This window comes from Acipenser ruthenus, chromosome 49, assembly GCF_902713425.1.
Source record: "Acipenser ruthenus chromosome 49, fAciRut3.2 maternal haplotype, whole genome shotgun sequence".
Lineage (NCBI taxonomy): Eukaryota > Metazoa > Chordata > Actinopteri > Acipenseriformes > Acipenseridae > Acipenser > Acipenser ruthenus.
This window is the reverse complement of record NC_081237.1, coordinates 6,758,424-6,785,275: the sequence shown is the minus strand read 5'-3', so window position 1 is coordinate 6,785,275 and position 26,852 is coordinate 6,758,424. Positions and strand designations below refer to the sequence as shown.

General features: G+C 40.1%; 3 protein-coding genes across 3 annotated transcripts; 2 read left to right on the top strand and 1 right to left on the bottom strand.

The window, feature by feature from the left end:
- The first annotated feature begins 6,161 nt into the window (after window positions 1-6,161).
- Window positions 6,162-11,633, top strand: LOC117966183 (cystinosin-like). The gene is made up of 11 exons (XM_034911743.2): window positions 6,162-6,254; window positions 6,800-6,870; window positions 7,459-7,537; window positions 7,720-7,804; window positions 8,275-8,378; window positions 8,480-8,617; window positions 9,110-9,209; window positions 9,678-9,797; window positions 10,290-10,460; window positions 10,737-10,854; window positions 11,237-11,633. Exons 2-11 carry the CDS (start codon window positions 6,810-6,812, stop codon window positions 11,371-11,373), a joined length of 1,113 nt encoding a protein of 370 aa, XP_034767634.2. The 5' UTR covers window positions 6,162-6,254; window positions 6,800-6,809; the 3' UTR covers window positions 11,374-11,633.
- A 2,569-nt stretch (window positions 11,634-14,202) lies between these two features.
- On the bottom strand, window positions 14,203-20,252 carry LOC117966375 (tax1-binding protein 3). Its single transcript, XM_034912331.2, has 4 exons — window positions 20,098-20,252; window positions 16,769-16,888; window positions 16,135-16,212; window positions 14,203-15,730 (listed from the first exon to the last, which is right to left on the bottom strand). Exons 1-4 carry the CDS (start codon window positions 20,134-20,136, stop codon window positions 15,596-15,598), a joined length of 372 nt encoding a protein of 123 aa, XP_034768222.1. The 5' UTR covers window positions 20,137-20,252; the 3' UTR covers window positions 14,203-15,595.
- Window positions 20,253-20,367: 115 nt separating this feature from the next.
- On the top strand, window positions 20,368-26,832 carry LOC117966265 (calcium and integrin-binding family member 3-like). Its single transcript, XM_034912028.2, has 6 exons — window positions 20,368-21,820; window positions 22,604-22,638; window positions 22,906-23,017; window positions 23,792-23,939; window positions 25,009-25,204; window positions 25,834-26,832. The coding sequence occupies exons 1-6, from the start codon at window positions 21,770-21,772 to the stop codon at window positions 25,853-25,855; spliced, it is 564 nt and encodes a 187-aa protein (XP_034767919.1). The 5' UTR covers window positions 20,368-21,769; the 3' UTR covers window positions 25,856-26,832.
- Window positions 26,833-26,852: the final 20 nt, after the last annotated feature.

Here is a 26,852-nt window from a genome sequence, read left to right as displayed (position 1 = left end):
CGATAGGTGAGGGGCGACAAGGAAGGTTAAGAATCAACTTTGCAATGAGGTGGTGTGTGTATTTACGACACAGCCACTGTTTATTTCAAATGTGCAGAAAGAGCTGGATATCCCTCACAAAGTAATACAAGGTAAATGCATAGTCCAATAGGAAGGTCTTTGGAGGGTAGTATTGTAAAGAAAGGCAGTTTACCAGAAAACAAGACTGCAGGACCATTTAGACTTTACTAGAACCTGGTGCTGGTTTTCATAATGGTCTTCAACCACACTCCTTTGGCTTCAATTCAGACTTTAAAAAAAAAAAAAAAAACCAAGCTGTTTCCTGGAACCCACGTGGTTCGATCAGGCCGTTTCATGTTCTGACAAAGCCTCTCTCGAAGCCTCCTGTTTAACAGCTATGCAGTTCAAAGCCTGATGCCAGCGTTCCAGTGTGCCTGTGCTCCCCCCATCACTCATCCAGCCCCCATTAGAGCTGTCCAGGGCCTTGTGCCTGTATGCAGAGCCATCACAGCGGCCAGCGTTGTGTAAATAATCTGTGAAATGCTCCCAAATGCACATTTGATAGCTTTCCTCTTTGTTTAGACTCTTCCATTTCATAAGCTCTCGTCTCAGGTTTCTGGAGACAAGTAGCTGGAATTCATCTTCATCAGTCATCACTGGGGAAAGCTTCCATGTTTGCAAATCAAAGGTGAGACAGTTGATTGGTGGATCTTTTCAACAGGCTCCAGAGCTGCAAATTCAGAACTAGTAACTTCCACAGTTAACTCCCTTGTAGCTGACTGCTTTATGGTTTAGGTCTATGCTGACAGAGTCCTTCATTTCATATATATATAGGGCAGCAGTGGTCAGGGCTCTGTACTCTTGACTGGAAGGTTGTGGGTTCAATCCCCCATGGGGACAATGCTGCTGTACCCTTGAGCAAGGTACTTTACCTAGATTGCTCCAGTAAAAAACACAACTGTATAAATGGGTAATTTTATGTAAAAATAATGTGATATCTTGTAACAATTGTAAGTCGCCCTGGATAAGGGTGTCTGCTAAGAAATAAATAATATATATATTATTATTATTATTTATATTGCTTTGTGTTCTCGAGCTTCACCCCATGGGTCTGTCCCCAAAAAAATGCAAGTGCAAACACACCTACAAATGGTACAAGTCATAAAACTTAGGAGTAAACCTGTTAGTAAACCTAATTAACGTTAAATATTTTAACTGGTAATATTGAAGGTTGCAACCTAAAAACGAATTATTATTATTATTATTATTATTATTATTATTATTATTATTATTATTAATAATACTATTAGTAGTAGTAATAGTAGGAATAAAGAAAACAATAGCAGCATTCTAGAATGTCAAAACTAGAACACCGGAACTGTACATATTCCATTGAGGGATTCTCATGAGATGATAAACCACAAGAGCAGATGGATGGGTGTACTGTACAGCCCTGACCACACTATTTATTGCTTCATAAAGTCGAATGAAACCTGCTGAATAATGTTACGTTAACACATTGACATACATACCGCTTTGTAGATTTCCATATACTTAACGAAAAAATGACTATTAAAAAAATGTGTCATTTCAAAATCTAAAATGAAATACTATTATGCTGCTATTATGGCTTCCGGTAGACTTCTGCAATATAATTTTGCAGTTTCTTTGATTACAGGATGTTAAATAAAAAAAATCTAAATTATGTTCATGTAGTTTAAAAAAAAATAATAAGTATGTCTCAATCCTAAAATTGACGGTAATGCAAAACTTTTGGCCAGAGCTGTATGTGTGGGTACAGGCATGTTGTGAAATATTATCAAACGCCAGCATAGTGTGTGCATCAGACAGGCTGACAGTTACATTAAGCTCCAGGCAATCGCAGCTGCTGTACAGCATCTGACGGGAAGACCGGCCAATAGCGATCAGTTCTCGTGTGATCGGTTCTCTGCAAGAGCTGAAAACTCCTTATAATCCATTTGTTGGTTTGCCTTAAAGCGGCGATTTGTGTGCATGTACACTGTATGTTCAGCCAGGAAAGGTATTTATTTTTTGGGCATTTGTGTGTTTTGCAAAGCCTGCAGATATGCACCCTTGCACAGTACAGAAGGTCTTTGGCAACTTCTGGTGAAAAAAAACCCAATGCTATTCTTAACTCTGCTACAGGTATTATCCCTAATCAAATACAGTTTGTAAGTCAATTATAATTCCTACCCGCTAATTGATGTACCTACAATGAGTTATTTTTTTTATAATTTAGTGCGCCCAATTATTTACCCCCCTGATTTTCTCCCCAGTATTATAGGTCCAATAATTTTCTTCCCCTCACCGCAGTGGTTCCCGGCACACCTCAGGAGAACTGAAGGTTCAGCGGGCGTCCTCCGCTCCCACGACCGAGCCAGCATCAGAATATTAATATATTTTTTTAATAATAATTAATAATATTTTATTTCTTAGCAGACTTACAATTGTTACAAGATATCAGATTAATTTTACATACAATTCCCCATTTATACAGTTGGGTTTTTACTGGAGCAATCTAGGTAAAGTACCTTGCTCAAGGGTACAGCAGCAGTGCCCCCACCTGGGATTGAACCCACAACTCTCCGGTCAAGAGTCCAGAGCCCTAACCGCTACGCCACGCTGCTGCCCAGAATGTCCAGCGAAGACCGGTGACTTCACACAGCCAGGACAGAACGCTCCCCCTGCGCTCCTCTGAGCTTTTACCAGGTGAGCCACCCGGGGACCCACATTTTTGTTTAGTTTTATTTAGTTTAGTTTGTTTAATCAAGTTTGTCAGAGCTGCAGTCAGTTCCCGGCAGTGAGTGAAAGAGGACCAGCACTGATGGATTGACTGAATGGCACTGTCACGTTCCGACAATGCAAGAATTGGCCCGATGAGCAGCATTTAATGAATCAACAGTCTTTTTGGACGACCCCAGGGCTGTTTGAAACATGTCAGCACTTTATTAGATTCGTGTTATTACAGTCCCTGACGTGATTTATGATCTGCGTTCGTTTAGTATTGTTTCGTTTCAGAATTCTCATCTGAACAATATGTGACTGATTAATAACAGCTAATGGTGTTGTTTCATTTTACTGACATTGACATGCAGGATATGAAGCAAAGGTGAAACTCTCTTTTCAATGATTAACTTTCACGCAGTGGTCTGAATTGAACCTATATAAAACTATGATGGGGCAGACAGACTGACTCATAATAAAACAAGCTGGGGAAGCCCCGAACACACTAGGATGAATTTCCAGATTAACCAGCAGGCAGGTGAAATACAACCTGGTGGCCGGTTTTGTACTGACTTTTGAAACCCACTGCCTCCCCCCATCTCAGCACTACTACCCTTTTGGTTGAGGCTCTGCCCTTCTGAAGGTTTACTGTCGTGTTCTGGCAGTTTTCTCATGTTTTGTTTCTCATTTTGTAACATTAACACGATTTTTGTCTTTAAAAATAAAAAACAGAATAGGGGATACGCCTTGGAAAGGTGGCCCTGTGATTTTCAAGGCGTCATTTTAACATCATCCTGGTTACTGATCTGCTATACAGATCAACAGGCCATCTGTTTCAGGAAAGCTATTGAACAATTGGCTATTATTATTATTGCATTCTTAACTAGGATAGGTGTGAGGGCTATTGAATACCACAGAGTGGGAACAATGCTAAAAAAAAAAGCCATTTAGCAAAAACAACGATATGATTCCTCTTCCAAAACCGACAAAAAAGTAAAATCCCAAATATCTTACACAACATGGGTTTTAGAAGTGAAAAACTTGTCCAGTCTCACCGAGAATATAATACAGGCCTATCCAATATCACAGAGGTTGATCTCTTACGGGTTTTGCTGTGATCTTATTTTTCTGACTGGGACCAGCAGAGAATACTTCTGTTTGCAGTATTTTAATTCCTAAGGCATCTGCAGCCCATTTGTTCCAACACGCATCATTACACGAGCTTAACACAGGTTAGGTTACTACTGACTGCTACTGGAAGAGAAAAGGTGTTAAAAACCCCATTGGCGTACGTTTACAAAACTGGATGCTGTTGCCCTGTTTAAACCCTAGCAATGCCATTAGCAGACTGCAGCATTACCAGTGCAAGAAAATGTTTCTCTGTTCCTTTATATTGTAACACGGTGTTAGTGACGTGTTGCTGAATTAGCTAGCATTGTATTACTCTGTTTGCACTACTTTAATAACAGGGCGTGCGGGATGAGCTATAAGAGCCCCCGATGAAGAGCGATTGGAGTTTAGAGCAGTGTAAGGTGGCGTATAGCATAGTGAGACCTGTATCCGTTGCGCGATGTTGCGTTATTCTGCTAAAATAATAAAAAGCGGCGGTTTTGGAACACAGACGAGCGTCCGGTTTATATGCATAAGCGAATCTAACACAGAGCAAACGCCTTGGAATAGGATTTGGAACACGTTTTGCACAGTGGTTTAATCTGGTAGTCGAGCTCTGCAATGGATTACCTGCGCGTGTTGGTCATTGTGATATCATTGGAACGTCAAAGTATGACGTCACAGCACTGTGCTACCATTGCCCCGTAGAACTGAAATATTATATTGCATTTGATGATGTTACCTGAGCTTTGTGATGCATTATCTTTACCTGCAGTAGCTTTAAAAAAACAAACTAAACACGTAAAGGAACAGTTTATGAAGTGAATCTCCATTGATAATAGACCCACCTGGAATAACACGGACGGTACATTTAAACCCAGGCCAGACACACAGTATACAAGTTTAAACGTGTGGTTTATTGTGTGTGTTTTTACCCAGTACCACCTCGAGGATATGATTATTATATTTTTTATACTTATTTAACAAATTATTGTGTCTCAGCGGAGCAGAATGCTGGCTGTGCTTGCTGGGTGTCACTTTGTAGCCCGTGGCTCTAGCAGTTAGCTTTTTACTATATATATATATATATCAGCAGCAGCACAATCTTTCATAAAGGAAAAAGCCCTAGAGCCAGAAATAAACTACTCGGATAATTCAGGGATGTGTTAGTAGTTCGAAGTTGTTTCTTATTGGTTTTAGAATTACACAGTGTGTGTTTTTTATTTGATTTATTTCATTATTGTATCATTATTTATTTCTTAGCAGACGCCCTTATCCTGGGCGACTTACAGTCGTAAACAAAAACACATTTCAAGAATCACAGTACAAGTAATAATACAATTAAGAGCAAGATTTGGTTCTAGTTCTGGCTCTTTGGTTATGTATTTATTTATTATTTAGCTCATAATGATTTAAAGGAAAAGTCTTTACTAACTGAAGCCTGTGTGTTCTCTGCTATAACAACAGAAACATGAGCTGCAAATACGGGCGAGATTCTCAAAGCTTGTTATTCCTCATTAGCGCACATTTTTATCTGAAAAAAAAAATAAAAAAAACAGCCCTATGCGCCACAATACCTACTCCCAATACTGCTTCAGTTCCAGTCTTTACTCCACAGGTATTCTGAAGGGGAAACGTTGCCCTCTAGTGGTCAGATAAGGTGCGGTACCTTTAAAACGCAGACACCTTGTTTCAGAGTATTTCGAAGCAGACGCATCTACCAAAACACTTAGAATCAGTTTGCCTGTTATTTTTTTTTTTTATTATTTTTTATTTCATTTATAATATTAATAGGTAAAACACATAACACCTACAAATGTGACACCAAACGTCCTCAACTGACACTGGATAATGGATGTGTGCGAGTGTATTACATGCCCGTGTTTATCGTTTTGCTTTCAACTACGCATTACTATACTTGGAATATGGACATATATTCTACTTACGCTTCCCAAAGAGTTTACACAACACAGGCTGCGATACACTTACGTGGCTTAAAACATTTAATTCAGGCTGGGGGGCTGCGATACACTTACGTGGCTTAAAACATTTAATTCAGGCTGGGGGGCTGCGATACACTTACGTGGCTTAAAACATTTAATTCAGGCTGGGGGGCTGCGATACACTTACGTGGCTTAAAACATTTAATTCAGGCTAGGTCGAGGCACTGGCACTAGAGTCCAGTACTGGTTTGTTTTTGAGTCAATTATAAGACCGTACGACGCTTGCCATTCCCCACCTGACTAAACAGACTGACGCGATTGGCTGGACCTTCTCCTCCGTAGGCAGAGTACGCCGTGTCACGTGAAAAACTAAAAACGGTCATGTGACTAAGCCTCTCCGACCAGGAAGGTGTAATTGTAATTGAGGAAAGAACAGCTTGGGGTCGGCGTTAGTTGGTAAGGAATTGTTATTTATTTGTTTTGTGTTCTCAGAAGACTCGACATATAGTTCAATAAATGAAGTTAATATTGTTGTTTTTTTTTTTTAAACGGTCAATTAACATTTAAATGATTGCGTGTTATGGAACAAGTTCAGAGCGCTGTATGGTGACGCGTGATCTGGCTGCTAGTTCTCAGTTAATAGTTCTTGTGTCAAGCAAGCATTCTGAACTGTCAGTCATACGAACGTAAATCGCATTAGGAATCCACATATGATCACAGATCTGTGTTTTTTAAATGTTTTTTGTTTACTGTTGTTATTAAAACTGGCAGGTTTGTTGCATCTCTTTGGGGAACTGAAAACAATACCTACCTGTATCCCAGCTCCGAGTTCCCGTTATTTCTCCCCGGGTACTCCCCAACACTGTTTACGCCAGTCTCCCACACAATGTGTTGTAACACCATAAAACTGAGACCGCGTCTAATTTTCAACAACTCCACGGTTGCTTCAATAAAGGACATTTCACTTCATTATTTGTTTGTTGTGTGTATCCCTGCCGCAGAAAAACGAAGATGAAAAACTGCTGGCTTCTGCCTTCTGTGGGCTTCATTTTACACATGCTGGCGGGGTGTGGTAAGTTTGCTATGAGTTTAATGAGACACACCCGTAGCTTATTACCTACACGCTGTGACTAATCAAGCTCGTATTAAAACCTGGAATGGGTGAAACTGCTATGCAGCTGGAGTCTTACATCTTCAAATTCTCAAATTCAGCCGAGTCACAGCAGACAGACAGCAAGCTGCATTTAGGACTCTGTTCATAAATTTTGAACTAATTAAGTCTGTGTTTATGAATACATCTTGGATTAAAAAATATTCTGTTGTTGAAAATAAAAATCAATACTGAAGACTTGACCCCCCCCCCATTTCATCTGAGTACAGCTTTAACTTGCACGTTATATATACTGGGTTTGTAAATTGCCACTAAGGTTACCATGTGTGCTAAAACCTGATAATGAACTACAAATCCCTGTTTAGCGACTGCAAAGACATGTCGAATGAATTCTAAAACTGACATCCATACCAACCATATCCCAAATATTACCACTTGAACCAAAATGCCTCCCGGGCAGCCAGATGAGATTTATCATTCCCATCAAGTCAGTGACTACAAAGTGGTGGCATTTCTTTGACATGCTAATCTCATTTCCTTCTTTCTCAGATGCTACCGTGATCCTCTCAGTTCCAGCAGCTGTGATACTAGAAAACGACAGTTCAAGGAATATAAGTATCGAATGGAGGTACGTGGAAGTGCCCTGAAGATCTTACTTAAGCTTGTTTCTTTTATGGGATGATGAACTGTGCTTTAGTCTTGTGTTGGTTTGAACGTAGTGTTCTTACAGTTTGCTGAAGATTGCTCAAGGTTATGATCTAGTACAGAGCTCACTTCAACACCGCTTGTGTTTCTCTCTCCCACACGCAGCTCCCCGCTAGGAGTGAGAACTGAGATCACTTTTAATATCACTTATTCTTCAAAAAACACAACCATCGTTCAGCTCCCAGACCAGGTACGTTTAAAATAGGGGATGGAGGGGGAACTTAAGTCTTTGTTAGCATTTGCTTACTTACCATAGAAATGTGAAATGGCGAACCGCGTTTTTCATTTTCATTTTTATCTTTGAGAATCTATAACTGAATCTGCATTTGTCATCTGCATCCTACCACGGCTGCAAAGGAAAACGAGTGCAAAAGTTTTAGGGAAGTGATACCCACAGAGAAACCGGAATAAAAAAAAAGCAGAACTTGTTAGAGTGCAGCTACGAAGCTTTCACAGTGTGGTCTGTATTTTAGTAAAATACAGCACAGAACTGAGCCACTGTAAAGAGTGTGCATGTGTGTGATGGATCTGCTCAAAACTCTTTACTGTAAAGTTAAAGGAATATTTAAAAAAGAAACGCATTCGTTTCAACATCAGCTGTTTGCACTTCTGCACCTGTCACTGTAAGTGAAACTGACGTCATGCGTTGTTGTTTTACAGGTAACATTACCACCTGAAGCAAGCTCTACAAGCTTCGGAGTCCAAGCTAAACATGTAGGCCAGGTTACTGTTTACCTGAACAGCAACAACTCAAACCACACCGGGTAAGACCTGGAACGCTAGGCTGTATTTTGCCATAGCCTGACTGCCACACCACTGTAATCAGGAGAGGTGGAAACATTTTTTCTAAACCTGTGCCTTTCAGATCTCCCGCTCGAATTCGCTTCCTGGTAGTACGGAGTTCCGCTGTTGAAATCGTCAACCAGGTGATTGGCTGGATTTATTTCCTGGCCTGGTCCATCTCGTTTTATCCGCAGGTCGTGGAGAACTGGAGAAGGAAAAGGTGGGGTTCCGTTTCTTTACGCTACAAGTTGACCATCTTTACCTTCCTTTATTATCTGGCACGACAGTTTTCACTCCTTTCCCATCCTGCAATGGGGTTCTGGACGTGAACTGCTGTTCAGCATGCAATTAGTTACACACAGATGACAAGTCATGTTTTTTTAAGCAGTTCTAAAGCAGTCTGCAGTTAGAAATCGTGTTCTTATTTACTGTACCATATCTCACACCTGTACTGATTGGTGCGTGCGTACTGAGAGGACTGACCGAAATGATATATATTAAGGAGGCTGTGTGGTCCAGTGGTTAAAGTCCAGGGCTTGTAACCAGAAGGTCACGGGTTCAAATCCCACCTCTACCACTGACAGACTCACTGTGTGACCCTGAGCAAGTCACTTAACATACAGATGAGATGTTAAATCAATGTCCTATTGTAAGTGACTCTGCATATAATGCTCAGTTTATGTTACATTGTTTGCATCTTTTTCCTTTACAGTGTCATAGGGTTGAATTTTGACTTCTTGGCATTAAACCTCACAGGGTTCATTGCATACAGCGTGTTCAACGTGGGTATGTTCTGGGTGCCCTATGTAAAGGTACGTTAGAACTTTTCACCCCCCTAAATTAAGTTGATAAAGGGAGCCATGAGAATTTTACTGAGCCACATGGAGTACACTTAGCGGCATAAGGAAACAGCTTGTGTGTATCTGGCGCCATCTAGTGGGTGTTCAACTTTTTGCAGACGGACAACATTTCTTTCATAATAATTCAAGGTTGTCGTGAGACCAATTCACAAACCTTACAGATTTAATCATTTATGAAATCTAAATGCATGGATGGAAATAAGATTCCCATTGCACAGCAGTTTGATCCGTTCCTGGCTTTTTCTACGAGTTTAATAAGACACACCTGAGCTTGTCACCTATTACACACTGGGGCCAATCGAACATTTATTAAAACCCAGAATGGATGGAACTGCTGTGCAATACACGTTTTATTGCCATCCTTGGAATTAATAATGCTATCTGGATATTAACTGTGTGATTTCTTTTTTTTTCTTCTAGGAGGAGTTTCTGAAGCGCAGCCCCAACGGGGTGAATCCTGTGGAAGCTAATGATGTTTTCTTCAGTCTCCACGCAGTTGCTCTTACTGTTGTAGTTATCTGTCAGTGCTGTCTCTATGAGGTGAGTGTTGTGTATAGTTCTATAGGACGTACCTAAATATTTCTCCACAAAACCCTTGAGCTCATTATACTAATAAAAGACATTGGATGAAACGTTTGTCTACTTGATCTGGGCTGTGTGCGCCCTGCCCTACAACATCCGCCCATCTCGATGTTGGGGGAGCACATGGCCTTGGTATTTAGTCCATTACGGTATCCCTGTCTGTGACTTGAGAGAGCAGGAAAGAAGCATGCAGGGAGGGAAATATGACTCCCATTGCATAGCAGTTTGATCCATTCCTGGTTTTGCTAGGCGTTTTAACAAGACACACCTGAGCTGCGCTATGGCTAACACCTGGAATGGGTGAAACTGCAATGCCAACAGGAGTCTTATTTCCATCCCAGGCACGTAGCGATTATGGTACAGGCAGTTTCTTAAAGAGTAGATGATTCAGTTTCTGAAGGTACGGATGAAGTTCTATACTGTAACCAGTGTTCTGCTTGTCCAATACAGAGAGGTGAGCAGAGAGTCTCAAAGGTGGCTATTGGTTTGCTGGTGATCGCCTGGGCGTTTGCCTTCTTCACCCTGTTTGTGGCGGTCGCAGGTACTATCACCTGGCTGGAATACCTGTATTACTTCTCTTACATTAAACTGGGGGTCACACTGGTCAAATACATTCCACAGGTAAGAGACTGATAAACCGTGAAGGCTCTCATGCATTTATTTTATTGGTTTTATGCATGTTTTTTTTTGTGGTTTCTTTGGTACATCAGACTTAACCTGTGTATCAAATATGAATATAAATTTTTAAAAAAAAGACTTCCCCTACCATTTGTAGCTTCATTCCCACGGTGTAATTTTAAGTGACATGCCTGCTTGCGGAAGGGAAGGGGGTGGCTATTGTACAAACCTGCTATGCAAGCACAAAGCAGGGGAGTTTGCTGAACTTTTCTCGTGCAGGCGTACATGAACTACCGGAGGAAAAGCACGGTTGGCTGGAGTATCGGAAACGTCTTGCTGGATTTCACAGGAGGGAGCTTCAGTCTGATACAGATGTTCTTGCAGTCATTCAACAACGGTAAGCACAAAACACACAGCTGGTCTAATGTTCCTGTTAGTTTAGTTTAGCACAGGCACATCTCAATAGTTAAACGAGCTGATCTCAAGCACAGAGGATGCTGAACAGCAGTTTTAAACCCAGAGAGGCTTGACAACGACACAGTGGAAGCCGGAAGGCAATTCCAGGACCCCGAGGCTGTGCCAAAGAAAGGATACGAATGCAAGCAAAGGGACAAGGAATGATTCAGAGCAGCTCTGTGCAGACCTCTCAACCCAAATCTCTTACGAGCAAAGACCAGGGAATGCCAAACCTTATACAAGTGAGCTAGAATAAAATAGGAGAGGAGAGACTAAGAATTATTGTTATTAAACTATATGTGTATGTGTTATTTTTGTTTCAGATCAGTGGATGTTGATTTTTGGAGACCCGACAAAGTTCGGTTTGGGAGTCTTCTCAATCTTGTTTGACGTTCTGTTCATAACTCAGCACTACTGCTTGTATCGACAAAAAACAGCTGAATACCAGCCTATGGACTAGCCCACCGAAACTCAACGAAGCACAGTGTCCTCGCGGGACCGTTCCCTGCTGGGGTAGAACCAGTAACAACTCCCCTTGTTTCCATTTCCCTTCCACACCCCCCTTTGTGTGCCTTTCCAGTACTGGTGCACAGCAATCCAATCCATTCTTGTGTTGTGTCTTTCATGCCCTGGCATCTCTAAACAGGGCTCGAGCTACTGCAAACCACAGCGTCCTAAGCATAGATGCAAGTTTATGATTCCCTAGCAGCAGCGAATCAATGCATCAGGTAAAGACACAAACAGTCTCTGCAAGTGGATTTCCTCTAGGCAGTGGATTCGTTGGGGTTGTGCACTCTCGAAAACAAGACTCCAGTTGCATATTGCAGGAGCATGGACACCAGCATCTGCAGACCTCAATTGGCTACCATTGATTGTGCAAAACACGTGCATGAGTCCTTATGAATTTCAGATGCATGCCAGGGGTGGGTGTGGATGTGGCGCTCCATGAAAAGCCTTAGAAGATACATGAATGATGTTTTTAAACAGGCTGTTTTTTTTAACCCTTTATGGTAAAAGGGACCTATGTGTCCCACAAATAAAAATGGTGCTAACTTTCTTATTTTTGGCAGTGAGCTGCACGAAACGTGGTTTCAGATTTACTGAGGTTGGATCTGCTCATCCTAATTGTCAGTTTCCTCCTCGTGATATTTGCGTTGTTCTCAAATGTTTTCAGAAGAAACCGTTTGAACAAGCACTCAATTCCTCGTACACGTTAAGGGGTTAATGAATACTTTAAATCTTTATATTATTACAAAAACATGTCTAATATGTAAGTATACATAACACGTGTAATTATATTGAAATATTCATATTATGAGAAGATAACTGATTTTTTTTATAAAAGGTACTGTTAACACAGTTGCCAACTGTAAAATAATAATAATAATAATAATCTGTATAATATGGTTCTGATGGGAGTAAGGAAATAAATCCCATTTAAAATAATCTTAAACAGCGTAGAAGGTTTTAAGTGAGAAATCCAAATCTGCAATGTCTTTGTTGCTGCCATGTTGTTGTAGGGCACAGATACTAAAGCTTCTATTCTTAAAGGGAAAGAATTGTTTCTGATTTCATAGCAGCATCTGGTTTACGGTTACTGTAAATGTATTTCTAAATATGAGCAAAGTCATTTTTTTTTGGTTTGTTTTTTCTGTGATGATAATTAGAATTCGACAAGTAAAAAAAAAACAAAAAAAACATTTTGACCTACATCAAAGTTCAGTTGAGGTGAATATTTATAATAACAACTGATCTGAATAACATTGATTTGGTACCACCCATTTTAATTGTTTTTAGACTTGCAAACTAACTAAAAAATAACACTGATGAGGACAGTTATTAAGCTGCTAAGAGCAGCTGTGGAGTAGAAGATAGTGCTATACAGATTGAAACTTTCTTAGCTTCTACTAGTGAGATGATGTCCACTCTGCTCATTATCCAGGATCATGAGAGGAGACTACATAGCATATCCAGAGAAACCCAAGCTTACCGATGCAAAGCACTGGGCAGTGTTAGTTTAAAAGCTTTGCAGGTATACAAAGATGTATTCATGTCCCAGGCCAGAAAAAAAAGCCTGCAGTGTCTTTACTGAACAAGGCTAATGCGTTCAGTTTGATTTTGCATTGGCTGTGGAGTTAGTTACACACTATTTTAGGGATCTGAATAGTACAGCTTTGGTTTTTAATCAAGCATGTGATGAAAGTGACCGACCTACTGGTCACAGAGGCACACAGTTAAGCTAATGTTACACTAATCTGTATACCAAGTGTACGATGCATTTGTGACCTGCACAGAACGATCTGAATGAATGACAAAGAAGCAGGCAGTAGCTAGCTACAGGGGGGAAATTATAAGCAAGATTATACTAACCCTTTATATAATTGTTGAAAGAAGGAGTTGTCCACAAATCACACTATATAAAGATGTTGTATATGAGTTTTCTGTATGTTTAATGCAGTTGTAGATCTTTTTGTAAAAGCTAATGTATGTTGGAGCCTTTCTGTAAACTGTTTTCTATTTTGTCATGTACAAAATAATGTGAAACAAGTGCCTTTTCTATCACTGAAGCAAATATATACATATATATATATATATATAATCAGAATCGATTTAAATTAATGTGACTTTTTAATAAAATTAAAATAATTTTAAAGTTGCCTGTAGATCACCATTTTGGTCTTTTCTGATTAAATGTAACTGCAGTCTACGCGATTAGTGTTCTCATGTTTTCTGAAAAGTTTTTTTACATTGCTTTTGAATTTCAGAACCTCAGTGCTTCTGCTTTTCAAGGTCCAGTAGCTTTCCTTTAGCTACCACTTGTGAGAAGAACCAACTCTGATAAAAAAAAAATAAGTATAGAGACGAATGACTCCAGTGTTCATCATGCTGGGGAGTGCAGTTCTAGTGCTGGACGCACAGGGGTTTAGAACTACATTCCTGCAAGTGCATTATTATTATTACTTATAATCAAGTACTCCAGGACTTGGACAGAAGTTTAATTGCTCAGTTTAATAATTAAAGGACAGTGTTGGAAGGGCCAAGAGTGCCAGCTGTTTCATGATGGTATACATGTATAAAGGTAGAATTTAAAACTATTGGCAGCTTGTTAATATTAAAACACATTCTTACTCCTACCCTGATCACTTCATTTTGCCTGTTTGTTTTGTAAGATTCTTGTCACAGGTAGCCCGTCATCTTAAACCAAACCAATTAAGACCTGTAAGACCGATCATTTAGTTACACCTATTAAACATGTAATGGACCAGCAAATGAATAATTCAAAGATGAATACGTTTTGAGAAATTTTATTATTTTCAGCAGTACAAATCAGGAAATCTAGTAGTTATTAGGCAGGCGACAGCATCAAGCTGCTACCCTGGACATAATCATTAGCTACCACAGATCAGAACAATTAGTGTTATAACATAAAAGCCTACAATAAAAATGACATTTAACTGAGTAAATACAGTTGGAATTATTGCAAATTAGTGTTAGAAATGTTCTGATTGACATTACCTGCTGTCTTAAAGGAAGCGCTGTGGGCAGAGTTACTGAAAAGCAAAAGCAGATTTAACGCTTTTAAAAGAAATTAAGGAAGGTACTGTATAGAAGATATCTAATATGGCTTGGTACTGTATCTCAGGTAGAACGCCCATGCAGTCAGTTACATAAAGGGACTAATAGATTTGTGTGCCATCTTTTCCTCATGAGCAAGAGCCTAATTAAACTGGATTACAATCATTTTAAAAACCTGATTTTTAGCAACCCAAGTCCTGGGCCAGGAAATAGACTGCACTCAAACAAAGTCCATTTTTTTTTCACGGTAATTATTAGCTTGTCTGTGACTTCGACTTAAAAACAAAAGTCCGCTTTTAAAGGAAAAGGAACAAAGGCACTTGGTGGCATGTTATTGTTCCCTCTAATGAAACCCATCTCTTACAGTTTAGCTCACACAGCAAGTTCAAAGGCATTAGAAGAATGGTTAGATAATACAGACAGCACCACACCAGACACTGTTTCCCACTAGCACCTGGGACTCTCCTAGTGTGCACTCATGTGGTGACGTTAATCACGGTGTTATTTTACACTGCACTTTGGTATCGATGATGTATGGATGTATGAAATGATACAATAATAATAATAATTTGTTGAAAGTATGAGCTCTTCCCAGCACAGGTTGTAGTTTAAAGCTTTCTAGTGAGAATGACTGTGTTTACAACACAAGGTATTGCTTACAGCACTTTTAGTGGGTTGAAAACGTCATACTTAAAAGGAATCGTTTGTTCTACGCCTGCACAGTATCGTGTACATCGAGATGCAGATCTGGATCAGTGTGCCATTGGAACATTTGGAAGAGCACACTGAAACGCCTAATAGTGTTTAAATTCTGTTTTACTTTGATATACCACACTGGTTTCCCAATTAGCACGAGTCTTGTTTCACTCAGGTAGCCCCTGTATTAGTTTTTTTTTTTTTTGCCTCTTCTTCTGTTTGCATAGTAAACAGGTAGATCACGAAACGGTAGCAAGGCATGAAATTAAAATTTAAAATAAAAATCAACAAAGACAGAAACCTTTGTTCACGTGAACTGCCACTTCTGGTTAGCCCTTTCTATACCTCCACCCTCTACGTGACCGATATGTATTATAAATATGGATTTGTTTTGGTCTCTGTCCAGTCAGTTATTGCATCGATTGCCGGACAACGGTCTCCAGATTTGTCCTCGTCACCAGCAGTCGCACCACATCTTCGTTTTTCTTGGTGAGTCTCTTCCGTGCCTGATCATGGGTTACCATAGTCATGTCCCAGCCGTTCACCTGCCAAAAGCAATGGAAACACTTCTAAAAGGGTTCATTTTGAATGTACACTAACCCAGATATATTTTCCTTTAGTTACCTAATATTATGGGTAACACTACTGTCTCCACCCTCCACCAACACGTGTTCTACAGGGGTAGGTTTGTGATTGTGTAAATTAAACACCGAAGCACAATGTAAGGAAAGCCGCACTAGGACACAGTGCTGCCCTCAGAGAGCCAGGTGTTATATTATGCTGTTAAACTGATTGTGGGACAGTGCAGCTTTAAACCTGAGCGAACGTGTCTGGGAGCACACTGACTGGAAATCAGCCCTGAAGATTCCTGGGATGTGAAGCTGGTCCAGGTCAGATGAACAGCAAACATTCCGACACAAGTTCCAAGGTGGCGATCGTTTCACAGTACCTGCATAATTTTGTCTCCAGTATGTAGACCTGCTACTTCAGCTGGTCCACCCTCGCTCACTCTGGTTACATAGATACCCTGCAGCAAAACACGCTCATCATCATCATCATCATCATCATCATCATCATCATCATTACAATACAATCACTTTTGTGATATCACGCTGTAGTTTCTTTGATTACATGATGTTAAATAAAATATCTAAATTATGTTCATAAATATATATCTCAATCCTTAAATTCTAGGCAATGCAACATTTTTGTCCGTGGCTGCACTGCAGTTATTTGGAACTTGTAATCGCTGAACAAAGTATTCCACACAATAGCATTTTCAATACTAAGGGGATGATTAACAAACTTGTCTGTAACAATTATAACTGGAGGCTCAGCCCACTACACTAAACCTACTGGCTACCCAACAGTACACAGACCAAGCCCACCTTTCACGAAACACTCTGCAAGTCTTTTTCCCCTGCTGCCCCTCAATTGACAGTTTAATCACCCCCACACAATATCAGACACTACATCTAAATGCTGCGTCTCGATCTTTGAAATGTGTGAAGATGGTACAGAGTCTACGCACTGTATCCTACTGCATCATCACAGAGGATCTGTACATGTTAAAATCAACCCACCTTGTCAGACTTGTCCTCGGAATAGGGGTTCTGTCCTGGGTCTTGATCGATTCCCCCTCCTATGCTAAACCCAAGGATCAGGTTCTCCCCTTGGCGCAGTTTATGAATCTCAATACGTTGCTGAAACAACAAGAGAGACATTTCATCAGTGTCTGATAGCATGCACCACTTCCTTTTACATAAAACACACACATATATATGAAAAGCTATAGAGCATAACAAATTGAACACATTTTAAAACCCTCCTTCCATATAAGGAAATGGATGCTAATGACTGAACTGTAAAGCCGCACCCAGGGATATTGGAAAATGCCCCAGATGATCTTGTCAGCTGGGAATGCTAACCCCGCAGCCACACCCACGCCACCCTCCTCAGGAACGCATGGCTTTCACAGTGGCAGCACAGCACAATGACAGATAATGTGCTTTACTTGTGTATTAATTTAAGATTGTGAGTAATTTGGTTTGGTACCTAACTATTCACAAACCTCCATCTGCAACATCCCAAGAACGTTACATTTATTTGGAGTTAGAGCTACAACTACGCAACTATTAAAATGTTTCCATAATTTGAAAGAAAAAAAACGATTTAAAAAAACTGATTTAAATAAAATAAAACGCCAACCATGAATACGAGTCTCTTTGGTTTATTTCGGTCTATTAAAATCTGTAAAACACCAATGGCCGGCACTATATAGATCTAATCCTAACCAAAAAAAAGTGTTGCGTCTAATAATTATGCACAAACGGTTACGTCATGCGGAAATTGCCAAAGACTTTAAAACATGTCCGCTCCTGTGCCGTATCTAAAGCGGATACAGGCTTACAGGAACACGATCGGTATGAAAAAAAGTTTACAAAAAAAAACAAACAAAAAAAAAAACGCACAGCTTTGGATATTGTGCCAAGCCAGCTGTGCATTAGATTCCAACAAGCCGCTGCTGCGCCTGGCATTCACTCTGCAGCTAATCAGCCATCCCCGGCATGACATTTGCATTGTGTGGGAGACAATGACAAGGGCCTGGCATGCAATACCTGCAGAGACGCTCTATCTATTTAAAAACACATATTCCCCAACCCCTTCAGGAACTGTGATCTGCCATCAGCATTTACATCTCCCTCCAAATAAAGACCGTGTGTCATCGTATTCAGCACATCAGATCCACGCATTGGAGCACTAACCTCTGCTACGCTATTTCATTTCAATAAACAAAGCCTACAGTATTGGAACCAAAGAGATACGCTCGCTGGTGTTAAAAAAAAAAGCATCAACTGTAATGATTTTTCCTGCTTTTTTATGTTCCAGACAGATTTAAAAACCTATGCATAAATAGGCTCTATAAATATGTCATTAATTTATGGAGTGATCTGCCTTTCTGGAACATGGGAGCGCATTGGGGATAATCAGCCAGCAAGAGCCACTGCTTTTTCCTCCTGTTGTGTGTGAAATATATATATATATATATATATATATATATATATATATATATATATATATATATATATATAATTGGCTGTAGCTGGGAGTGGATTGTACGTATATGAGCTCTCTTGTTTTGTTTTCAACTTTGTACAGCGCTCTGGGGCTCCATGGCGTGAAGGGCGCTATATAAAAATACATTTCTATTGTATTGTGACATCTCGAAATTAACGTCGCCACTAAACCACTTTGTGTTTCTACAAAGCCTTGTGCCGCCCATTAATAATTTCCACCTGCTAACGTAGTAAACATACTTTAAGATGACGTCACCCTAATTCAAGGAACCGTCCCATTAGCAACAGCGCTGTTGAAAAAGATAAATATGGCCCGTTGCTAAGGTGATGTGTTGCCTGATTTTAAAACACACGATTTTCTGATGTCTGGACTGGAGTCAAAAACAACACTTCAACCTGTTTTTATCGGCCAGTCAGGCAAACACCTTGGAAGGGAACTTTTTAAATAGAATTAAAAAAATACAAAATAAAAAGTTTTAGCTTCTTCAGGAAGCTTTGAAACTCTCTTGCAGCGGTAGCATGTTATAAAATATAAAATCTCCACCTAGCAACATCATACAAACTGTTATTGTAAGGCGTGTTCGGGTTAGCCGAGTCTGTTCGTAACTTTTCTGCTACAGTAAACACAGTAAGGTCTTGAATGTACCACAATGGACTGCATATTATTATTATTATTATTATTATTATTATTATTATTATTATTATTATTATTTATTTCTTAGCCGACGCCCTTATCCAGGGCGACTTACAATTGTTACAAGATATCACATTATTTTTACATACAATTACCCATTTATACAGTTGGGTTTTTACTGGAGCAATCTAGGTAAAGTACCTTGCTCAAGGGTACAGCAGCAGTGTCCCCCACCTGGGATTGAACCCACGACCCTCCAGTCAAGAGTCCAGAGCCCTAACCACTACTCCACACTGCTGCCCTAAGTATTAGTATTTGTAGTTTTTATTTTAAAATTCTTCAGTGGACTGCGATATTAAAACTCAAAACAACCGCGCCCACTCTGTCAATAAGCAAACAGAATGCAAAAAAAATCTGACTGCAGTTAAAAATATGTGACCTAATTATAAAAACTAATGTGTGCAAAACGCTCTCCAGCCCAGAGACACTCCCTCAGAGACACAAACAAAGCAAACACTACGTCATTTATTATGTTTTTTTTTTAACAAGCACCGTTTACAGTAATAATGTTTTACGTTTCTCGTAGCTTTCCTTGCATTAAAATATGAATCCGATTCTGTTTTTTCGCCATATTTAATTTATTTTATTTTTACAGTGGGATCGTGGGTGCGACTGAATCCTCAAAATGCATGAATTTCAAAAGTACGGTACCTTACCTGATAACATCATCACTATATTGAAAATTGAACCGTTTATAGAAATCTCAGGATTAGGTCTCTTGAGACAAAACAATGCCCGATATTTCAAAATTCAATTGTTTGTCACTTGCGATCTAATCTCATGCGCATTTCTAATTGGACGGTGAATCTTTACAACACGTTTGATTTTAATTGGCCTCTCACTTTGTCAAATTATATTACTCCATATTTAAAAGTACAGTACTCTAGATTTCAAAGTACTAGCTGAGCTTGAAGCAGAGTATGACAGAAGTGCCGTATCGAAACCGCAATAGTTCCCATCAGACAAAATCAAATCATTTCTGCAAAGCTTTTCAAACTGCAGATTTGCTAGCTTCCACCACCGCCCTTACCGCAGCGGCACACAGGAAAGTCTCAGGCTTTTTGGGGGGCCTACCGGTTCAAAAATGAAGTTAAATTTAAAGTAACTACAAATGCATTCCTGTTCTTTCAGGTAAACTTACCACAACTGCGGTGACTGGGAGTCCCGGGATATGTGCCATCGTTACCAGTTTGAAGAGTTCTCCTCTCCCGACTGAATGAAGAGGCTGAGCAGACCTGCTGCCCTCAACACCGACAAGAAAATAATTTATTCATGAGCTGCTTGGGCGAGGTCATTAATAATTCATGAGGTCTTCACTGGGCGTTTGAACTGCATGGGCGACTACTGTACCGATTTGTGCAGGGAGATGAATATCGAAATTATATATATATATTATTATTATTATTATTTATTTCTTAGCAGACGCCCTTTTCCAGGGCGACTTACAATTGTTACAAGATATCACATTATTTTTACATACAATTACCCATTTATACAGTTGGGTTTACTGGAGCAATCTAGGTAAAGTACCTTTCTCAAGGGTACAGCAGCAGTGTCCCCCACTGGGGATTGAACCCACGACCCTCCGGTCAAGAGTCCAGAGCCCTAACCACTACTCCACACTGCTGCCTATATATATATGTAGTATTGAAAATGTCTTATGATGTTCTATTGATGTATCAAGCACACGTCCATGCATATTTCAGGAGAATCAAGTTGATACTTTTTGTGATCAATTATTTATTGAGTCAATTTGATATAAAAATACCGGAACCCTGCCCTTGTGATGTCATGATGACCACCCATTGAACCCATTCTGCTGAAATTTCAAACTAAAAAGACGCACAGGACAACAATACAATAGGGCTTGTCTTTGTGGTGAAACTTAAATACAAAAGCCAATACTGTGACATTACTGTGTAATCAACTGTTTTTATTATTTTTTAAATCTGGTTAAATAACCTTGGTAAACTATGGTAAATGCATCGTACTGTATGACCATGAGAAAAGCAAGGGGAAACTGCAGTTCATTTACTGTGCTGAACTTTATCTGTACCTGTTACCTGCAACCAGACCAACCTGGGGAAAGGTTGATTCTAGTTGGCTCTGGCATGGGTAACTAACCTCCAATGAAGACCATGGAGTTGCATTCTAGAACCTAATCTCTCAGCATGATTGTGTACGGAAGTTCCAGACTGGAATTAAGTTTTCCGTTCTCCAACCAGGAGTTTTCTTCACCTCATCTTATCTGAACTAAGGTATTTTCAATTCCTCCACATAGCAGGGATATGTGAATTGAAAATGACCATACCAATTTCTCATCAACAAAATGGCAGACCTGATAAAATGATTAGACATCCCAGACATCCCAAGTCTCTAATATCAGCAAGTGCAACCATGCTGTTTTAATTGTGTTGTTTTTTTTATACAGCTGTCCTGGGTTTTATTTTCTCCATTACAGCAGGTGATGCACAGCTCCACAGGACACTTTATAGCATTAATCTATGAGGTGTAACATGACTCTTGGGTGAGCATGCGGTAGGCACAGCCGAGAGAGACGTGCTAGGGGTTGGTGCAAGGCTGTATGAATGTTGGACGGGAGCCCTTTTTAATTCTAAAGCTGGTTCTATTCAGATCAAAGAATCGATGAAACGCTTCCATTATTACAGTGAAATAAAGGGGGGATACCTGATCCGCACGCTGCCACAGGTCCTTTGTTTGAGCATTGTCATATCTGAAATATCTAGAGCTGCTATAAAGGCACTGGGCACAACCACAGCAATGGCCACGGAACATAGGACCTGCGCTCGAGAATGGGGAACAAACAAACTATATTTACAGCAGAACAGCTAGACGCATATCAGGTCAGTTCAGCTTTCTGGTTTTTATTTTAAGTAAAGGTTTGTTTTTTTTCTCAAGGTTTTCAGATCAAACCACTTGCTGCTCCTGTTCACTGCATACCGTAGATTTGCGTGTTTGTGTGATTGTGTGCATGGTGGGTTGCCATCTGCTGAGAGGGAGATCAGAATGTGAGTGTGTGAGTTTAAAACCAGGTTTTTCATCTTTTGCATGGTTCAAATTCTGAGTTCCTTTTACGTTAAAGTGCTGTGTGAAAGCTGTCGAGAATACAATCCTCACTTGTTTCTCCAGCTGTAATAACTGGAAACTAGATGTTCCATTTACAAGACAGTGTGATGGCTGCATATTGTAGATTACTTTAGAGAATACAGTATACGTTCTGAAACACACTGACAGATTTTAAAGATGCAAACACAGCAAATCTTTAACAGTGCTACAGTGTGATCTATTGCACACCTCTGAGATGCTGAGATAATGAAGAATATGTCTTGGCAACCACTTGTATGATTTTGATAGACATTTCTTATGAGTCTATTCCACAAGAAGATCTAATTAGAACTGACCCTAGAATCTGTTGTTTTCTATCTATTATGGAATGCTCATAGTTCCTCAATTGCATTATATACTATGGCAGTATAGTATATTATTTAACTAACCTATTAAATTGATGCTGCAGATCTACTTAGTGATTTCCATTGAACTGCCCACTATACTATACATACAAAAAAAGACACAAATGAGCTTGATGTATCTCTTACCAATCTGCTGTCACCTTTTTTCATTTTTAGGACTGTACATTTTTCACAAGAAAAGAAATTCTAAGGTAAGACGGCTTTATGAAACTATTACCTGTGCAATGTCCCGTTCTATGTTACTTTCCTTTTGCAATTTCTGCTTCGGTCGATATAATCAGGTCTTTAATCTGTGTAGATCTGAAATACAGCAGCGTCAGTATCTTGGGTTCAATTAAAAAAAAAAAATCTCATTTTCTTCTATCTGTCGCTGTCCAACTCAAACAGGACGTTGCCATCAGCTCTGGGGGTACCCCGCTCCCCAGCATTCCTAGTGGTTCCTTTGCCTTCTTTTCCAGACTCTTCCACAGATACCGAGACCTGGCTCCACAGCTTGTTCCCCTGGACTACACCAGCAAGCCAGATGTGAAGCTTCCTTATGAGCTGATTACCAGCATGCCTGAGCTCAAGGTATGCACAGCATTGTAATAGCCAAGGATTCTAATCCCAGGCTCACTATTAGACTCAATAATTCATCTCCTACTAATTGAGAGGAGTCTTGGAGGGGGCATCAGAAACTTAATACCTGCCACGTTGGAGCACTGCATACTGTGCAAGACCCATTATAGGCAATTGAAGCCATTACCCAGCCCTTTAGACACAATACAGGTGTGCTCTAGTTTGTAAGGGCTGTTACTGTATAAATAATTGGTTCCCATTTGAAGCCAAATGTCTCTGCCAGAATAAAACCTATGAAAGAGCTGAATAAATATTATTCATCGCAGTGATTTCTATTTATCAGCATATAAACTCCCAAAATGCAATTATTTTATTGCTATTGTTTTATTTGAGGAAGTTCTAGGATTCCTATGTAATATACCTAGCATTTTGTTTTAACACTGTCAGTCTGGGTAATTGTAAGTTCTGCAGTGTGTTTTAGGTTTTTTGGGTCTGCGGAGCAGTGTAGAATACAGAGTGTTAGGGAGTTAAGGACAGCTGGATGCAGGGAGGGGAGCTGGGCTGTCGAAGAACAGCACAGTATCTTGGTGAAGACCCAGAAATGCAAGTACTCCCAGATTTAAAGGTTCTCGAACCTGATTTGCTTTAATAAAGATCTATTTGTTTTACTTATATATTGGACTCCACCTCCAATCCACTTACTGTTCCTTTCTCCTTTCGGTCTCTCAGTTTGAATTAACAGCATGGGTTTTTAAGGGTAAAACATCCTCTTTCTCTGTACTGCAGGACAACCCTTTCCGACAGAGGATTGCAGAGGTTTTCTCAGAGGACGGAGAGGGGAACATGACCCTGGATGATTTCCTGGACATGTTTTCAGTGCTGAGTGAAATGGCACCCAGAGATCTGAAAGCATACTATGCTTTTAAAATTTACGGTGAGTATGCAGTATTTTAACCAAAGCGACTTGCAGAGACTAGGGGGTGAACTATACATCAACAACTGCTGCTGAAGAGTCACTAACAACAGGACCTCTTGTTTTAACAGACATAAAACAAGAGTTTTATGTCTCATCCGAAGGACAGAGCACAAGGGGGTTACATCAGTCAGTGGCTGAGCCGGGATTTGAACCTCCCTTTTGTTTAACCACTGTGGTTTAGCAATATAAGCAGAAGGAAATTATAGTAACTAATGCATTCATTATTTTAAAAGAAAGAGACAAAGTTATGTAAGGCTTTCTTTCAGTAGAGTGGTGTGACGCAGTAATTTATGCGTTTACCTTGCTAATCCCACTGTGCCGAGGCAGAAAGAATAGGGATACTCAGAGCTTTAAATGAGACAACTCGACAATAATAGGCAGTAAAAAGACATTTAGGAATAATTTATAAGCCCATTATATTAAAGTCCCGGTTTTCAAACCCCTGCGTGTGCGTTAGTGTGCCAACTTTTTCTAATTAAAGCATGCTGACAGATCAAGCTGTTCTAAAGCACGGGGCCGAGTCATGGGTCAAGGAAAGTTTTCATTTATTATTAAAAGAAGAGGCATTGAGACATTGGCAGCTAACGGCGGTGTGTCAGTACAGTAAATGAGTGATTACGGACGCTGATTGGAAGAAAAGAAAAGAAGGAGTATCGGGTTTAAACAGCACTTCACCTTATCAAGAGATAATATTTATCACATCACAGTATCGCGTAATAAAGGCCTTGGCAAGTCCAGGGAAATTATTTATACATGTTGGAAAAGGGTGATTCATTTACAAATGTATCCCAGAATGCAGCAGCGGTCACAATACACAACAATACAGGCCAATCGCCTTCTAAACCCAGGAGCTTGACAACAGATGTCAGGGAGCTACTGAACCCTAGAGGACAAAGACCAGCCCTTCAGGTGTTGAGCTCACCAAGCACCTGGTTCTGCTGTAGCCCTTTGAGTGACTTAGCCCTTGAATGGAGGGACGGACAGAACCAAAGCGACCAGTGGAAGAATCTTCTGCTGTCTTTTTCAGATTTCAATGACGATGATTACATCTGCAAGTCGGACCTCGAGAAGACGCTGACGAGGCTGACCCGGAACGAGCTGACCCCAGAGGAGGTGCGGCTGGTCTGCGAGAAGGTGATGGACGAGGCCGACCTGGACAACGACGGCAGGCTCTCCCTGGAGGACTTCCAGCACATGATCGCGCGCGCCCCCGACTTCCTCAGGTGAAGCACAGCACGTCCTCCAGCCCTCCAGCTCAAACTCCACTCACACTGTTTCCATCTGCACAAAAAATATGCACTCATTTGCACAGGGATAACTTGTTAAGTCACTTCCCCCATCGGAGCGACTGGCCGAATTTGCATATTCCAAACTTGTCCCATTTTAAATAACTTTGATATCCAGGTGCTGCAGGTCAGACGAAGTCGATTTCAAATCACTTTCAACTGAATCCCATATGGAAATAAGTCCATTGAATCCTGGGCTGCCATGAAGCTCGCATGACCTCGAACCAAACAGCTGAGTTAGGTCTGTTGAGCACTCATACCAACGTTAGAAAAGCAAACTGATACTTGACTGCATCGTGAAGGCGCTACCATACAGGCAAGGTCATCTGCCAAGCTAATGCCAAATGCTCAGATTTTTATTGTGATTAGAGACTGGTAAACAGAGCAATTACTTACAATTCTATATTTATTTACATAAAAGTTCTGAGATTTCTAATTACAATTGTTTTAAACTTACATTGCAATGGCTATTATTTTTGTTTAGCATACCAAAAAGTCTATTGTCTGCAAACATTTAGAAATGTCCTGTTTTTTTGTTTTAAGCCTCCTCTATTTTTGCTCAACAGTACGTTTCATATCAGAATATGAGGAATGGCCATGTGGACTCCAAGAGGTCATAATTAAGCCAGCAGACATTGATGAGGCTTTTCTGCACCGGACAGAAAGAGACTGAAGGACCAAGAATAGTCTTCTAAAACCCTGGATGTAAAAGCTGGTTGCTGGGATGGTGCACGTGTCTCCAGGATTGTGTACCGCTATTTTTTCCTACATTTTTTGTTGTTCTTCTGTCAACCAGGTTTTACACTGGCAATCATTAGCAAGCATGTCAGCAGCACTATAATATCGAAATTAACATCCAGGTTCAACTACGGCTGTACTCCAGTCCTTAAATCACTACCGCAGGCTCTCTAATTGTTTTTGACTGCATCAGCCATCCGATGGTTACCACAGACGGTGGAAACAGCCAGTGCAATGTCGCCACAAGCCTTGAGCCCTGTTTATCTTTGTCGCAACTGATCCGAGTGCAGACGCCATAACTTAAAAGCGTTTCTATTGTGTGGTGTTTCTGACAGCGTCAGTTACCCGAAGCTCCTCCATCTGTTGTTCAGACTCGAGCAATCGTTTACTAATAAGATACACATTAGACTGGATTCTCTAACTAATGTTAGGAAAGGATGAGACACTTAGGAAATCGTAGACACTGCTGATTTAGGGAATGCTTCTGTGATACCAAGTTAGGAAAAATCCTGTCCTAGCCATGAAAGGTAAGGTAGATAGGCGGTCACATGTTTTAAAATACACAAAGTCTTCTGAACTTAAGTCTTGAACTTTGCATTGGAAGATGGAACTAAATCTAAGATGAAAAAAGCAAAGACAATACTGAGTTTTGTTGCAGGTGGAATTTTAACTGGAAATGGCAGCAAAAACCTAAAAGATGAGGCTGTACAGAACTCACATAAATATATATAAAAGCAATATTACAAAACGTCACACCAAATATGCAAACTGACAAACTACCACAACAAAATCAAATCTGATGTAACATATAAAAACGATATATATATATATATATATATATATATAT

What these genes read in the sequence shown, in the direction of transcription:
- LOC117966183 (XM_034911743.2), top strand. Translation starts at nt 6,810, where the DNA reads ATGAAAAACTGCTGGCTTCTGCCTTCTGTGGGCTTCATTTTACACATG. An exon ending in ACACATGCTGGCGGGGTGTG is followed by an intron (nt 6,871 to 7,458) that starts GTAAGTTTGCTA and finishes CTTCTTTCTCAG; the next exon opens with ATGCTACCGTGATCCTCTCA. An exon ending in TCGTTCAGCTCCCAGACCAG is followed by an intron (nt 7,805 to 8,274) that starts GTACGTTTAAAA and finishes GTTGTTTTACAG; the next exon opens with GTAACATTACCACCTGAAGC.
- LOC117966375 (XM_034912331.2), bottom strand. Translation starts at nt 20,136, where the DNA reads ATGGCACATATCCCGGGACTCCCAGTCACCGCAGTTGTG. An exon ending in TCCCAGTCACCGCAGTTGTG is followed by an intron (nt 16,889 to 20,097) that starts GTAAGTTTACCT and finishes TTGTTGTTTCAG; the next exon opens with CAACGTATTGAGATTCATAA. An exon ending in CCGAGGACAAGTCTGACAAG is followed by an intron (nt 16,213 to 16,768) that starts GTGGGTTGATTT and finishes GTTTTGCTGCAG; the next exon opens with GGTATCTATGTAACCAGAGT.
- LOC117966265 (XM_034912028.2), top strand. Translation starts at nt 21,770, where the DNA reads ATGGGGAACAAACAAACTATATTTACAGCAGAACAGCTAGACGCATAT. An exon ending in AACAGCTAGACGCATATCAG is followed by an intron (nt 21,821 to 22,603) that starts GTCAGTTCAGCT and finishes TTTCATTTTTAG; the next exon opens with GACTGTACATTTTTCACAAG. An exon ending in CTATGCTTTTAAAATTTACG is followed by an intron (nt 23,940 to 25,008) that starts GTGAGTATGCAG and finishes TGTCTTTTTCAG; the next exon opens with ATTTCAATGACGATGATTAC.